This window comes from Oncorhynchus masou, chromosome 14, assembly GCF_036934945.1.
Source record: "Oncorhynchus masou masou isolate Uvic2021 chromosome 14, UVic_Omas_1.1, whole genome shotgun sequence".
Classification (NCBI taxonomy): domain Eukaryota; kingdom Metazoa; phylum Chordata; class Actinopteri; order Salmoniformes; family Salmonidae; genus Oncorhynchus; species Oncorhynchus masou.
This window is the reverse complement of record NC_088225.1, coordinates 14,421,425-14,438,637: the sequence shown is the minus strand read 5'-3', so window position 1 is coordinate 14,438,637 and position 17,213 is coordinate 14,421,425. Positions and strand designations below refer to the sequence as shown.

Sequence of the window (17,213 nt, the reverse complement as noted above, 5' to 3'; positions counted from 1 at the left end):
AGGGAACACTAAAATAACACATCCTAGATCTGAATGAATGAAATATTCTTATTAAATACTTTTTACTTTACATAGTTGAATGTGCTGACAACAAAATCACACAAAAATGATGGAAATCAAATTTATCAACCCATGGAGGTCTGGATTTGGAGTCACACTCAAAATTCAAGTGGAAATCAACACTACAGGCTGATCCAAATTTGATGTAATGTCCTTAAAACAAGTAAAAATGAGGCTTTGTAGTGTGTGTGGCCTCCACGTGCCTGTATGATCTCCCTACAACGCCTGGGCATGCTCCTGACGAGGTGGCGGATGGTCTCCTGAGGGATCTCCTACCAGACCTGGACTAAAGCATCCGCCAACTCCTGGACAGTCTGTGGTGCAACGTGGCGTTGGTGGATGGAGCGAGACATGATGTCCCAGATGTGCTCAATTGGATTCAGGTCTGGGGAACGGGCGGGCCAGTCCATAGCATCAATGCCTTCCTATTGCAGGAACTGCTGACACACTCCAGCCACATGAGGTCCAGCATGGTCTTGCATTAGGAGGAACCCAGGGCCAACCGCACCAACATATGGTCTCACAAGGGGTCTGAGGATCTCATCTCGGTACCTAATGGCAGTCAGGCTACCTCTGGCGAGCACATGGAGGGCTGTGCGGCCCACAAAGAAATGCCACCCCACACCATGACTGACCCACCGCCAAACCGGTCATGTGGGAGGATGTTGCAGGCAGCAGAACATTCTCCACGGCGTCTCCAGACGCTGTCACGTCTGTCACATGTGCTCAGTGTGAACCTGCTTTCATCTGTGAAGAGCACAGGGCGCCAGTGGCGAATTTGCCAATCTTGGTGTTCTCTGGCAAATGCCAAACGTCCTGCACGGTGTTGGGCTGTAAGCACAATCCCCACCTGTGGACGTCGGGCCCTCATACCACCCTCATGGAGTCTGTTTCTGAACGTTTGAGCAGACACATGCACATTTGTGGCCTGCTGGAGGTCATTTTGCAGGGCTCTGGCAGTGCTCCTCCTGCTCCTCCTTGCACAAAGGCGGAGGTAGCGGTCATGCTGCTGGGTTGTTGCCCTCCTACGGCCTCCTCCACGTCTCCTGATGTACTGGCCTGTCTCCTGGCAGCGCCTCCATGCTCTGGACACTACGCTGACAAACACAGCAAACCTTCTTGCCACAGCTCGCATTGATGTGCCCTCCTAGATGAGCTGCACTGCCTGAGCCACTTGTGTGGGTTGTAGACTCCGTCTCATGCTACCACTAGAGTGAAAGCACCTCCAGCATTCAAAAGTGACCAAAACATCAGCCAGGAAGCATAGGAACTGAGAAGTGGTCTGTGGTCACCACCTGCAGAACCACTCCTTTATTGGGGGTGTCTTGCTAATTGCCTATAATTTCCACCTGTTGTCTATTCCATTTGCACAACAGCATGTGACATTTATTGTCAGTGTTGCTTCCTAGGTGGACAGTTTGATTTCACAGAAGTGTGATTGACTTGGAGTTACATTATGTTATTTAAGTGTTCCGTTTATTTTTTTGAGCAGTGTATATCAGTGACGTGCACAATACGGAAGTGGTCCGACGAAGCAGATGCTAAGCCAGGGAGCAGGACAGTATTCCGGACGCTTAAAAGAAAATCTGCTACAACCTCCAATGTGCCATCAAACAGGAAGTTTGTCAATACAGACTAAGATTGAATCCTACTACAATGGCTTTGACGCTCGTTGGATGCGGCAGGGCTTGCAAACTATCACAGGGTACAAAGGGAAACCCAGTCACGAGCTGCCCAGTGACGTGAGCCTTTCCAGACGAGAAAAATGCCTTCTATGCTCGCTTCGAGGCAAGCAACACTGAACCTACCGTTCATTGACTATAGATCAGCGTTCAACTCCATAGTGCCCTCCAAGTTTATCACTAAGCTAAGGACTCTGGGACTGAACACATCCCTTGCAACTAGATCCTGGAGTTCCTGACAGTCCACCCCCAAAAGGTTATACAGCTGCACCACTGCTTGGTATCCGACTGCAAGGCGCCATCCAGGACCTGGACGCCAGGGAACTCGGCCCCAGTGATGTACTGGGCCATTCACACTACCCCCTGTAGCACATTGCGGTTGGATGCCAAGCAGTTGCCAGTCATGGGAAGGCCTTCAAAATCGTCAAAGACTCCAGTCGCCCAAGTCATAGACTCTCTGCAACTGCACGGCAAGCGGTACCGATGAACAAAGTCTGGAACCAACATGACCCTGAACAGCTTCTACCCCCAAGACAAATAGTTCACCAACAGCTACCTAGACGACCTGCATTGAGCCTTTTTGCACTTACTCTTTTGACTCATCACTTACGCTGCTGTTACTGTTCATTATCTATCCTGTCACTTTATACCTATGTACATATCTACCTCAAATACTTCGTACCCCTGCACAACGACTTGGTACTGGTACCCAATGTATATAGCCAAGTTATCGTTATGCATTGTGTATTTATTATTACGTGTTTTACTTGTCTATTATTTCTCTATTTTCTTTCTCTCTGCGTTGTTGCATTTCACTGTTAGTCTACACCTGTTGTTGGGAAGGGCCCGTAAGTAAGCATTTCACTGTTAGTCTACACCTGATGTTGGTTAGGGCCCGTAAGTAAGCATTTCACTGTTAATCTACACCTGTTGTTTTCGAAGCATGTGACAAATAAAATGTTATTTGACATATTCATTAACATATTATACTTAGTATAAATGTAGTTTAAAGCGTGCTGAACAAGAAACTGATAGGTTTGTCCCTAATAGGGCTTCAGAGCCGTATTATAGTCCAGTCTGTCTGCTCCACATACTTTAACTGGGCTGGATAGGAGTCGAGGAGAGGCAGTTTGCCAGCGAGACACAGTCTGCTATCCTTGGCATACAGGCCACTTCCGCAACAATGCTGGCTGGGGTCAGCGGTCACGGGCCAGTCTGTTGGTCAGACCACTGACAGCACCACTGAGGAGGCCCTGACGTATCAATGTTGCCATGAGCACATACACTTCCTCACGCTGTGCACATACAACCAATGGAAAAAGGCTTCAGTGCCAACTAAGCAAAGGCTTTTCTGGCTCTGCTGAGCGTGAGCACCAGGTGTTTCAGACACCATTTGAATATGTGTGAGAGTGCTCAGCTACCCTCAGTCAATTAGACTCCACACACTGAGGAGAGTCCATGTGCCTTAGCATGGAGTAGTAATCCTTAACCCTGGCACACAGAGGGAAGGCACCTAAAGGTCTAACATAGTCATTAACAGGAAGAATCACAGGCAGGTTCCAGGTGAAAAAAAAACTGGAGAGGTGTGTGTGCGTGCGTGTGTGCGTTTGGCTCCGTCTTGGGAGCACACAGGTCGATGTCCTCCCATCCATCACCGTGTCCAGCACTCTTTCTCCTCCACAGTGGGAGTGACTGACTGAGGGCTGTGTTTCCCTCCTGTCAAACGGGACATGAACAGCTAATTAAACAGCCATGGTGGGAGAGGGTCTGGTATCCTGAGCAACCAAACAAACGGAGACATGTGCTTCCTCTTTTTGTTAGGTACGCGTGACGGCTGGATAAACACTGGGAACTTTCCCAAATACTGAAAACTTTCACTGCCCCCCTCTATTTCCAGGTTGTTTTCACAAGAAAGCAGTCCTTGGGAAAAGCGACATGGGTGCAACAAGACATGCACATATTTCTGTCCTAGAGGTAAAAGGCTTCTGAGATTAGGTTCCCTCCCCACGGTTCTCTTCACTTTAACTACCCCATTGGAGTTGTCATTGCTGGCCTACAGATAAGTGAGAGGACAGATATAAACATAGCTTACTGTAAGGCATTCAGATCCTGCAGAATCAATATGTGACACATCCCTTGGCACATAGGTGTTGGGTGAGGGAATGCGTAGATCACAGGAAGTTGGTGGCATCTTAATTGGGGAGGACGAGCTCATGGTAATGGCTGGAGCGGAATGGTGGAATGGTATCAAATACATCAAATGCATGGTTTCCATGTGTTTGATGCCATTCCAGTTGCACTGTTCCATCCATTATCATGCGCTGTTCTCCCCTCAGCAGCCTCCACTGGTGTAGATATAGAGGGCACTGGTGATAGTTATAGAGAGGGGCTGCAGTTCAGCAGAATGCTGGTTCATTACTAAATCAGCAGGTTAAGGTAAGGTTTCTGTTAGATACACAGTTTCACATCTAGTCACAGTTGCTTCTATATGGATGGTATGTCAAGCGCAAGCTCTGCGCTATCCATTATGTGGTTTGAGTGATGAGGGGACTCACAGGTCGTAGTGCTGGTTCCACTTGGGGTCGAGGGTGTTCTTCACGGTGTCTGTGGAATGACATTGTCCTGAGCCGTCCACCACCACTTTGGCAAAGGGATCAGGGAGGCCTGCAGGGGAACACACACACACTCTGCCTCAGCACACTGCCCTGGCCAAGGACAGGCTGTACTAGGAGAAAATGTTACAGGCATCACTCCATCATTATTTGATGATTTCATTATAGAGATGGAAGTGAGACTATCCGGTTTCTGAAAGGGGGAAAAGAGGTCATCTGAAGAAAACTACTTCTGATGAATAACATTCTATGACAGTCTAGGAATGGCTGATGTGTGAATCTGATAGTGTGACTGAACCTGAGCCGAGTGACAGATATCTAGAGATACGGGTGGACATGACATTGACACTAATAGACAGACCTGAGGGACCTGTTGGACGACATTTAACTGTAGATAGCCTGGGTGTGGTGGACACACAGGCTCACGGACACACACACACACACACACATATGCCACGCAGGCCCACACAAACAAAACAAAACTGCACTTAGAAATACATCTCTCCGTATACATAAACACACTATCCCACAGAGACAAGCCTGCCTTGCTGCCACACAAGGCAGAGTTCTCTCCACCCAGGCCCTAACTGAGTGAGTGTTTACTCAGCCCCTGAGGGTTGGAATGGGAGGAATGGGCACCAGAGAAACCACCTGAGTGAGGGACCTTAACACACTCCCCCTCCATGACAGCCTGACCCAAACACACCCAAACACTGGGGCCACTATGGACACCTAGCACACACTGAAATGCTGTGCCCTTTCACTCTTAAATGGACTATCTTTAAATGACGGTATAAACATTTTATTGATATCCCATACTTAACTTCTACAGAATTGCCCCAATTAGGCACATTTGGGCAGACTTAATACAACATTTTGAACAAACATGCAATGGTTCATTGGATCAGTCTAAAAATGTACACAAACACTGCTGCCATCTAGTGGCCAGAATCAAAATTGCATTTAATTGTGACCCTTCTCTTGCATTTCAAGATGATGGAAAAAAAGAGAAAAAAAATGCATGTTTTTCTCCCTTTGTGTTATCTTGTACCAGATTAAATGTGTTATATTCTCCTACATTAATATCACATTTACACAAACTTCAAACTTCAAAGTGTTTGAAGGTCCTGCTTCAGGTTCTGAGCGACAGGTAGTTAGATTTGGGTATGTCGTTTTAGGCGAAAATTTTAAAAAGGGTCCAATCCTTAAGAGATATTTCAGACCTGTGTGACTCAATGCATGAAATGGGAACGAAACAAAGGGAATAAAGTAGTACTCGTTTTATTGGCTAATATTGATAATAAGCTACATCATTGTGACGTGGTGAGCTCATCTTTCTCCCCACAAACATATCAGTAGTAACATTACAGGCTACTATCCCTTTCCTCGTTGATGGTGTAGTGTAGTGATTGGTTAAGTGTGTTAGCATGGCGTTCTGATGGTAGGGAACTCTAGCAGCTGGCAGCAGGCCCTCTTTAATCAGCTCAAACTGACCCACATTTCACATTCCTCACGGGGGATACATATCTCACACTGCAGACATCAATGCCCTCAAGCCCCCTGACTATGAAACTATAAAGCCATTTAACATGGAGTCGAGGATCAGAAACACAGCTTTCACTGGGTTACTTACGAAAGAAATCTTTCTTCACCAGGTTTTTGGCGCAGAGGACTGAAAGAGAAGAGGAGAATGAGGTGTTATTTTTAATCGTTGCAGATAGACACATATTACACACTGACAGGCTGTTGTGATCATGTGGTTACATCACTGCCAAGGGAGAGGTTTGTGCAGGGCTGAAGTGATACACTGCTGCTCAGGGAACTGAATCGAAAAGCACTCCATCATGGATATGGATGGCCTTGGCTACATTACATAGGCAGCAAGAGCATTTCTTTTATAATGTGTAATGTAAGACAAGTAATGTGACTTTCAGGTGATAGAGAAAACACATGAACATATATCTTTAGCCAGACTGGATTGTGCCAGACCCTATATCTCTACATTTGAGTGTGTGTACTGATCATAAGCTGACAACCAGGTGATGACTCAATGACATGAGGAACTCCAATGTTCCGCTCCAGAAAATAGACCCACATCAACATGATTTATAGCTGTAGTAGTTGATTAACAGCAACTCAACCAAGAAAGTAACTTGACGATAGAACATATGGGCACTTGTTGGCGACATGCTGAATCATAAGGCATTCGCACATTAATTCAATATGAACTATTAAAAGGGAGGGGCATAGTCTTCCCCACAGCAGCCAGCCTGCAGCAGCAGAGTAGTAGATTGGGTAGATCCCCAGTGAGAACCATGGAGGGGCTGCTGAGGCAATGAGGCAGAGCCACTTAAACACCCTCCACCAGGCCTGGATGAACGGCCACCTGGGTGTCTGGAGCCACCGACACACACTCAGTCACTTACTCAGCCCCGGCCCAAGCCCAGTCCCTCTGGTCCGCTTCAGTACAGACACAGCCACAGGCAAGAATGGCCTTTCTATTGTACTTCAATTACCTTTGTGTATTTGGTCAAAGTAATTTTTGGGCCATCCCGGTCACATCCCTCTGATCAAAATCCACCCACTATGCTCACTACCAGTGCCGTTCAATACCACCCCCATAGATGCCAGCTGCGGTGCGACAGCCGTCCATAGCTGCCACGTGAGTCGATTTCAGATCTTTGAGAGATGAAATCTGTCTCATGTCTGGTGGGCCCCGAGGCCATTTGTGTGTCTTCTCTCTACAGAGATCCGCTCACATGCAGGTGTGTCCAGACTTTACTTTGCTAACACAAATAAACAAAGGCAGGCCCATAGGGGCAGACAGCAGCCTAAGCCATTGAATCTACAACCACTGCTATTCATCTGCCCCTCCCCACCCAACCACAGCTAAACACAGGGAGAACCACAGTGCTTACACTGCATGTGAAACATAACCTGACTCCTAAATCAATTTAGGTCTGAGCTGAAACAACGTATGAGAGGGAACAGAACACCATTTAAGAGTGCCATGGACTGAATTAAACACACAAATCACAGACCGCAGTGTGAAACACAAACATCTACACATGGTGTTTACTGATACATTCAGCACACACAAAGGGTTTCTAGGTTTAATGAAAATTACACCATTAAGATGGAGAGGAGGGAGACAAATAGGTCTTAACCGAATCTAAACCCTCTTGGGGGATGGGAAGGGAGAACATGCTCAACAGACGAGGAAGAATTTCTTCCAGCAAACATCCCTGGGAATGTGTTCCGTTCCAGTGAAACCCACCTCATTACTCAAAACATCTGGTATGCATCTCTCTCTCTCAGTCAGTCTCACACACACACACTGTATGCCAGTCATCACACACCACAGGCCCCTGAAAGGTTCCACAACACCTCGCTCTGCACACCCGCTCTAGCTCCAGTGATCTAATTAATTATTTACAGACAGAGAGGTGTGAGAGAGAGAGAATGTCAGGGTGTGAGGTGCTGTGAGCGGGTGAGGAGTTGTAAGAATCAGGTAACAGCACTCTGTGATATCACTATTCAGGTCTGGCTTCTTTTACAACCAAATACGGGCAGAACGACATACGCTGGGTCCTGACAACTAGCTACATAGTGCGTTTCTCAAAAGTAGATGATTTAATCAAAAGAAATGGACTCTCAAAGCTGATAATTTTCTGTATTTTCACAGCTGCAGCGGAGCAAAGCTACAGGAGATGGACATGAACAGTTCAAACGTTACAGGGAGTCCCAGTGAGAAAGGGCAATGGTGAGTCTCATGTAGCCAAATGTAAACTGGCAGAGAGGAAGAGGGAAGAGAGAGGAGGCCGGTGACACAATAGGCCTGTCTGACTGTGGTAGAGAAATGACACATCACGGAACACCAGAACTTGTAGTAATGTCCCTCTGACCGGGACATGAAAACCAATGGGCCTGTAAGCATACATTACACCTAGCCATCAATACAGCAGGAAAACAACACAACACTTATACATGTAAAATATAGAACAGGCCGAATTGCAGCCGAGCACAGCAGACCCAAGACAAAACCACTGAAATTACAGAGATAACCGGACAATGGCAGCAGAGAAGCCAATGGTGAGATAGACTTCAGCACATGAATGGAGCACCGGGAAGCAATCATCATCCAATGTAAGCCAACCATCAGAACATGAGAGGAGTTCTCATTACTAGGGCCCTGTAAAATCTGCGATGCGGAGAACGGCAATGGACATTAAAACAGAATTTAACCATATAAATTGTTTTATTGAACTTAGTAGGGAATCAACTAAATGTATTGAAAATTGATTAATTTGAGCAAGCTTATCATACATAAGACATGAACAGAATACATCAGTGATGTGTATTTCCTGCAACTTTCTGAAGAGTTATTGAGAATTCCCCATCTGTGTATGCGCAGTGAGCGCGTCTACCACGTTGTGTAGCCGTTAGCGATGATGCTAATGAAGTCTTCTGGTAGATGGAAAGGCTTTCAAAAAACATTCTCAATTAAATGTTAACTACAAAGTAACCTATGCTTAAATGGATTATTTGCATCAATCTAGTGCGTATTTATTCCATGTGTAACTCCGTGTTGTTGTTTGTGTGGCACTGCTTTGCTCTTAGCCAGGTCGCAGTTGTAAATGACAACTTGTTCACAACTGGCCTACCTGGTTAAATAAAGGTGGAAAAATAAATAAATTGTTTTGCTAATTCTACCATCACATACACTACAAAAATAACATTAAATAATAGCCTATATCTATGTGCTACACCCCCAAATCTACATTTATAAAAAATGTAACAGACCTCAAGTGGTCTCCTGATGTGGTTTAAGCATTGTTGTGGACTTAGAACATCCAATTTAGTTGTTTTTCTATTTACATTTGTTTTTTGATTTTGAGAGTGAAAATCTGAAAAAACCCCAGGTGAAAACAGAAACCTTGAAAAATTAAACTGAGAATACGAAATCAGTCAAAAAAAAATAAAACAGATGTAAACTCAGACACCATGGGCCAACTGCTTCTTTTTCAGTCAATATATAGCCTAACCACCAATATACGTGGTAGGATAGGTAGGTCAATGTTATGCAGGTATAGAGCAAATAGTTTGACTGATCACGTAGTAAACTAGAGAGTGAAGACCATAATGATGTACATGTGCGTAAATCTATGTGAAAATCTGAATGTGAAACAGCCACTCTCTTAAATTGTTCTCCAATGATGGTTGTATAATACTTCTCATGGTGTTACATACATTACATGACCAAGAGTATGTGGACACGTGTTCGTCAAACATATCATTCCAAAATCATGGGCATTAATATGGAGTTGGTCCCACCTTTGCTGCTCTAACAGCTTCCACTCTTCTGGGAAGGCTTTCCACTAGTTGGTGGAACATGGCCTTGCTTTCATTCAGCCACAAGAGCATTAGTGAGGTTGGACACTAATGTTGGGCGATTAGGCCTGGCTCGCAGTCGGCGTTCCAATTCATCCCAAAAGTGTTCGATGGGGTTGAGGTCAGGGTTCTGAGCAGGCCAGTCAAGTTCTTCCACACCGATCTCGACAAACCATTTCTGTATGGACCTCGCTTTGTGCACAGGGGCATTGTCATGCTGAAACAGGAAAGGGCATTCCCCAAACTGTTTCCACAAAGTTGGAAGCATAGAATCGTCTAGAGTTTCATGGTATGGTGTAGCGTTTAGATTTCCCTACACTGGAACTAAGGGGCCTAGCACGAACCATGAAAAACAGCCTCAAACCATTATTCCTCCTCCATCAAATTTTACAGTTGGCACTATGCATTGTGGCAGGTAACTTTCTCCTAGCATTCACCAAACCCAGATTCATTCGTTGGACTCCCAGATGGTGAAATGTGATTCATCACTCCAGAGAAAGCATTTCCACTGCTCCAGAGTCCAACGGCGGCAAGCTTTTCACCACTCCAGCCGGCACTTGGCATTGTGCATGGTGATCTTAGGCTTGTGTGCGGCTGCACAGCCATAGAAACCCATTTCATGAAGCTCCAGACGAACAGTTCTTGTGCTGACGTTGCTTCCAGAGGCAGTTTGGAACTATGTAGTGAGTGTTGCAACTAAGGACAGACGATTTTTACATGTCTGCGCTTCAGCACTCAGCGGTCCCGTTCTGTGAGCTTGTGTGGCCTACCACTTCGCGGCTGAGCCGTTGTTGCTCCTATACGTTTCCACTTCACAATAACAGCCCTTACAGTTGACCGGGGAAGCTCTAGAAGGGCAGAAATTTGATGAACTGAAAGTCACTGAGCTCTTCAGTACGGGCCATTCTACTGCCGATGTTTGTCTATGGAGATTGCAAGGCTGTGTGCTTGATTTTGTACTCCTGTCAGCAACGGTGTGGCTGAAACAGCAGAATCCACTAATTTGAAGAGGTGTCCACATACTTTTGGTGAGATAGTGTATCCACAAGTAGTTTCTAAATAGAAAGAACTGATAAAGGATCTGAATGTTGAGCAAGGAAGATAACTGTGGGGGGACAGTCAGAGAAACATCCTGGAGAAAAATAATGGTTGCACATCCCATCTCACCAACACAGAATATTGCATTAAATGGTCCATAAGCCACTGAAGAAACATAGCAAACACCCTATTGCTGACAGAAATATGTTAGCCATATGATCCAACCTACAGAACACCCCTATTTAATCTACTTTCTATCACAATATCTTTGTTTAATGATTGTCCCCATTTCCTGCCAGCACACAGAATTCTTTAAATGTATGGGTTTATAGGAAGTGTGTCCTGATGACAGGAGACTTCCCTAAGAAAAGGAAACCGGCCAGCTTGCACCTACAGGGCGGCATCGTAAACCTATTTTTATTGGTCACGCCGGGCGCACTTTCTCATACTCACACACTGACAAATATATAGCTCTCTCAATCCAGGCACATAAACATGGCCACACACACACACTTCAAGCATTTCGCTACACCAGCAATTACATCGGCTAAATATGTGTATGTGACCAATTAAATTTGATTTGACACACATATACATACAGAGAATGCAACATCATGGGCACTTGCACACACAGACACAAAAAGTGCTACACTCACAATCCTGGGAAAAATATGTAGAAATGTAAAAAACATTATTTTGGTTAGTTAGAATCACATAATTTCTTTCCCATGTCCACTTTTAACAAAATACTGTTCTCAAGGAGTTGTGATTTTTTTGCACAACCGAGTAATGTACTTGCCAAAGTGAATAAGGGTTTGATTGGGAGGGAGCTAGCTGGAGTCAAAAATGGTACAAAAAAAGTGACAATTCTAATCCATTCCACCTTATTACCCATGTGGAAGGGTTTTGACTAGATGGGATACAGCTTTAGTCATATTTTTCGTAACAGGTTAGGAGAACTTACACAGAAGGTTAAGAGAACTTACGCAGCAGGTTAGGAATATTAACATAGCAGGTTAGGAGTATTAACATAGCAGGTTAGGAGTATTAACATAGCAGGTTAGGAGAATTAGGTTAAGGTTAGAAAAACGTTTCTACTTTTGACGGTCATTTGGCAAAAGCAGTTACCCTTCTAGCATGAAATATCAAAAATATCAGTCCTGTCCAAAACCCACCACTGGTGCAAAACTAATTTTCCAAACATTTCTCACCCTGTCTGCCCCTACTAAGCACGCCGGAAAAACATCACGTAACCCTCTGCATCTCGGCGCATCTTAAATCCTCAGTCGCCATAGCGACGGCGGTATCGAGTCAAGGCTGAGAGAAGGGTCTCTCTGTGTGTCTGTGTTTCTCATTCTGGTCGCGCTGCCGCCAGCTCAAAGACCCAACGACTGCAGTGTGACTGACAGGGAGGAAAGACAGCACAATTGAGCTGCTCACAACAGGAGAGGAGTAGGCTAATGAGTGTTGACATTTAAAACTATGAATACAGTAATGGAGAAGAATACCACACACAAACAAAAACACTATAATAGTGGTGGGCTCAGAGGCATTCCTAATTGTTGTACAGCAGTGGAATGAATTGAGTGTGGATATGACAGGGTGGACAGAGTAGACTTGTAGTGTACAGTTATTCAATCGTGTCAGCCTTGTACCAGGCGCGGCGCTGCAACATCAGTCAACTAAGGTATCTGTGGGGGTGACTGTGTGAGTGAGTAATAGCTGCTGTATATCACAGCTTGAATGCTAATGATAACCACGCAGTGCGCTCCTTCCCTCCATCACCAGGCTGTCCACACAGCCTTCATAGGGAACCGGGATCACATGCAACTCTGATAAATGACAAAAGCCTTTTAGGCTAACACATTGTACATTTACCCCACATTCTTATCTAAATGGCCCACAACCAAACAGCTGGAGAGGAATTTGAAGCTGCAGCTGGACATACATTCAGAAACCCACCCACACACACTTCCCTCTTACGACCCATGAAGCCTCATCTCTTAATATCCTGTTAAAGATGTGGTATCACTTAATGTCCTCCTACAAGCCCTGAGTCATTGGCACTGACAAGAACAAACAAGTGGAACATATCTAATGACTAAACTGGAACATAACCCGGCATTCCAGCATAGAAAGCAGAGGAGTTGTGTATCCTCCTTGTGTCTGACAGTCAGTCAGTGGGTTATTAGTCACATCATAGGTTTCCAAATCACAGACCAAACTAGGTACCTTCCACAAAGGGGGTGGGGAGAGGGGTCAGCAAACACCACAACTTCCTGGTCTTCTCGGTCAAAATCAATGAACAGATAGGTTAGAGGCAGGCTGAGACCTTGGGGGTAAAGTTAAAGTTCCACCTATGGAGAAAGAGAAGTGGGTGAGTCGCTCCCCGGGCTGGACACAAAGAGACCCAGTGTCTGGGGACTCAATGCACCCCCACCACTCACGCCACCTGGGGAGGGAGAGGTCACATGACACACTGAATGAGCAAACAATCACTAGCCAAAACAAAATGGAGGCACTTCAGCTGGATCCCACACATCTCCCGCTCTCTCTCTCTCAAACACACACTCAAACTCTACCACTCGAATTATAACCCAGTGGGATGGAACATGGGAAATGGATGCTGTGGGGAAAAAGGGGGATTCACAGTGCTACCCTGGTGTACAGCTCTGTGGTTAACCATCACACTGGAGTGCCTGTGGAGGAGGAGGAAGTGGGGGTGTGGGAAAAGAGAACTGCCTTATAAAAAAACACCATTACCAGCCTGTCCAAAGTCAAAATCAGGTCTGGAATTTAACAAAAGAAAAAGAGGGACATGTCAAAATCAACCTCTTTCAGTGTGAAATCATAATTGTGTGACCCAAAACAATAGTGCTGCTGCTGCTGCTAACCCCTCCACCTGGTTCCCCTAGTCCAGTGCCCTGACCCAATCCACCAGACAGTCTGACATCTCCCTGGAAAGCCTGCCTGCCAGCCTGTCTCTATCCCTGTTTAGACTCCAGGACTGAGCGCTCTCATTCGCAGCATTGTTCTTCTGTAAACAAAAGGCTTCCTTTCCCCACAACCACTCCTCCTTTCACTGTGCATTAAAAAAAGAGAGAAGAAAAAAGGAAGGAGAGGGAGAGAGTTCGGATCAACAAGTGTTGGAGGTGGACCAGGTCCTAATCTGTAATCACCAATTCGCTTCCTCCTGCAGCCTGATCCATCTCCTGGTTTCCCCACTCTCGAGGGCGAATATCCCTCTGCTTCCAGCCAGCCCATTAGGCGCTGGTGGGTTCTCAAATCTGGGCCTGTCTAGGCTCTCATTCCAAGATAATGTGAGTCTTATCTGGGCTGGGGCTTCCTTTGCCTCTCCACAGAGGAACAGTGACAGGACAGCATGACACACACACACACACAAAAGGGTTCAAAGAGAATCGAGACAGTACAATAAGGTCTTCATTGACATTCTATAGGGTAGTTGTAGACTAGATCATTTATATGGCCTATGTGTTGTGTGTCATGGTATGTCTGCCTGGGCTGGCTGTGCTAATATGAGCGTGCCACACGCTCCAAAAAGCCCTGCTTAGTGGGACAGTTCAGTAGGTTTGCCGCTGGGCAGGACTCTTCTCTCTATGTGTGCACTCAACTCTGCTCCAGACAAAAGTGGGTTCTTTTTTAAAGACCTTGCCACACCACTTAACTGTAGACCTGAATGTAGCCTAGTTGGGCAGGATGGGGGCTAGTGGGGGAGTGCAGAGTAGAATTTCATCAAACCCAACTCTTCAGAGCGCAAGTGTGGAAATGTGGTTGGGCCAATGGACTGGTAGAAAATATAAATATCCATCTAAGGCAATTTTTACATTTTAGGAAATCCACTTATGTAAATATGCTAATCTGATAAGACTTCAGCTGGGCAAATGAATGCTGATATTAAGAGTCTAGGTAGGAGCTGAGTGATCAGGGAAGAGGCTGCTAGGAAAAGCTTTAAAATTAGATGTGGGGCAAAAAACACCACCAAGATCTCATCATCTCACCTGTCACTTCAGATCATAAGGAAAACAGAGAGCAGGCTTTTAAGAATTTTTCCCCCCACTCGGCTCAAAATCATAGGATCATTCAAAGACATGCTTCATCTCCCACACACACAGGGTTCTACAGTGCGATCATTTCACTCACATATGCACTTAAATATTTTGCTGTGCAAACCAGAATTGTTTTATTTAGGCGCACCAGTGCGCCGAGATAAATAAAGAGTTCTAGCTTTAATATCTCAAATATTTGTCATTGTGCTTATAAATGTATTTGTGTGTGCCTACATTTTTCACACGAGCTCTTTATAAAAAAGGTCAGCGTAGAGCCCTGCAACAACTAGGGAATGGAGGAAGGTGGGAGAAAACCTGCTGTGATGTACATTATGACCACAAAATAAATACAGCTGAATTGGATCCCCAGGACTACTATTACACACTGATGGACAGTGGAGCTGACATCAGGCACATCTGTCACACACAGTCAATGTAAAATGACCAGGCATGTTGGAATTACAGAGGACTCAAAATGTTCCACATACAAAAAGATAAAAAAACATATACGTCAACCATCAGAGATGTGCTCCAAGAAACCTCTCATTATCATACTTCACACACCAGTGTTGAAAAGTGACGCCAGATCTGTACATGTTCTGATGAGCTCAAACTAAGAACCTGTACAGTCAGGGGACATGACGTCTGGTTGGACCGTAGAGAATGTCTACCGGAGGGAAGGTGGCATTCATTGTTGCCAAACTGAACCATTCTCCTGATGAAGACAATGAGGGAAGTGATATTTAAAAAAATATATTTCACCTTTATTTAACTAGGCAAGTCAGATAAGAACAAATTCTTATTTACAATGACGGCCTACCCCGGCCAAACCCAGACGACGCTGGGCTAATTATGCGCCGCCCTATGGGACTCTCAATCACGGCCGGATGTAATACAGCCTGGATTTGAACCAGGGACTGCACTGAGATGCAGTTCCTTAGACCGCAGTGCCACTCGGGAGAGACAAGTCACACAGAGTCGGTAAAGCAACCTTTCACTGCTAAACCTGTCTGACCATGCAAACAAAAGGGCTGACAGCATTCTTGGTGTGAGAACATGTCATCCATCTTACATCACCCTTTCCTCCATGAGGCCTTGTGTAATTACATAAGGAGTCCACATCAACTATTTTGAGAACCAAAAAGAAGGAACTCATCCGCATGTTTTTTTGCTGTATTTTTGGTACCCCTGCGTAAGTAGGCCTACATGTGTTTTTTCCACTGTGTGATACAATGTGCCTGAGAGGAAGTCATCCAGTCGAGTAAAGTCTTCCACAGCACTGATGCTTAGTGAGGAGTCAAAACAGTGAGCACTCAGCTTCTGCCAGCTTGCACCACTGTTGGCTGGGACTGGGCAGTTTAGAGTGGCTGCATGGCTCTCTAAAGCTCTTTGGCTCCTCTGCACTTTCTGATGTAGACTCATGGAGGAGTTGCCGGGGTAGAGCTACAGAGGAGAGAGGGATATTACTAACCTGTTTAACAGACATGGAGGTCCGCCACAGCCTGGAGCAGAGAAATACTGCTGCTCCCTTCATTTTCCTCCCTGTGAGTTTGTTTCATAAAATGATTCCACAACTCTGTTTGAGAGGAGGGTTACATCATGAGCAAGCCATGATTTGGGCCATGCCAACCATCACACTGCCTTGAGTAGACTCTGATTCTTCTTTTCACCTGAACAGCAACGTAATACAATGAATGTGCTCCATTCCTTAACATAGAAAGCCTATAGGTGAAGACACAAGAGGGTCACCCAGGCCCTATGTATCGCCAATGATTTGGGCATAATTACATGTTTTCAAAGTAAAAGAGACAATGTAGTCCACACACACAACATGTAGGCTCGTCACACAACATGTGTATCAACAGTCTTGGGAGACCCAGTCATCCTTGATTGTCAACATTATGTACAGTGAACTACAAAACTATTGGGATAGTGACACATTCTTTGTTGTTTTGGCCTGTACTCCAGCACTTTGGATTTGAAATGATACAATGACTGAGGTGCAGACTGTCAGCATTAATTTGAGGGTATTTTCATCCATATTGGGTGAACTGTTGAGAAATGACATAACTTTTTGTACACAGACCCCACATTTTAGGGGATCAAAAGTATTCACGTGTATTAAAATAGTAAAAAACTAAGTATTTGGTCCCATATTCATAGCACACAATGACTACATAAAGCTTGGGAATCGGATGCATTTGTCGGATGCATTTGCGGTTTGTTTTGGTTGAGGTTCAAATTATTTTGTCGCCAATAGACATGAATGCTAAATAATGTATTGTGTCATTTTGGAGTCACTTGTATTGAAAATAAGAATAATGTGGATGCTACCATGACTATGGATAATTCTGAACATATCA

The 17,213-nt window shown here is 45.1% G+C and overlaps 1 protein-coding gene across 2 annotated transcripts in view; it reads right to left on the bottom strand.

Moving 5' to 3' along the window:
- Positions 1-17,213, bottom strand: part of LOC135554336 (E3 ubiquitin-protein ligase SMURF2) — a 51,954-nt gene that overhangs the window by 22,630 nt on the left and 12,111 nt on the right. Inside the window, exons 2-3 of one of the 2 annotated variants that reach the window (XM_064986590.1) lie at positions 5,988-6,026; positions 4,298-4,406 (exon numbers count right to left, since the gene is read on the bottom strand). In XM_064986590.1, the coding sequence (XP_064842662.1) occupies positions 4,298-4,406; positions 5,988-6,026 (148 nt within the window). Of the gene's footprint in view, positions 1-3,834; positions 4,142-4,297; positions 4,407-5,987; positions 6,027-17,213 lie in introns of those variants that run through there. The other variant, XM_064986592.1, reaches the window with a different exon arrangement.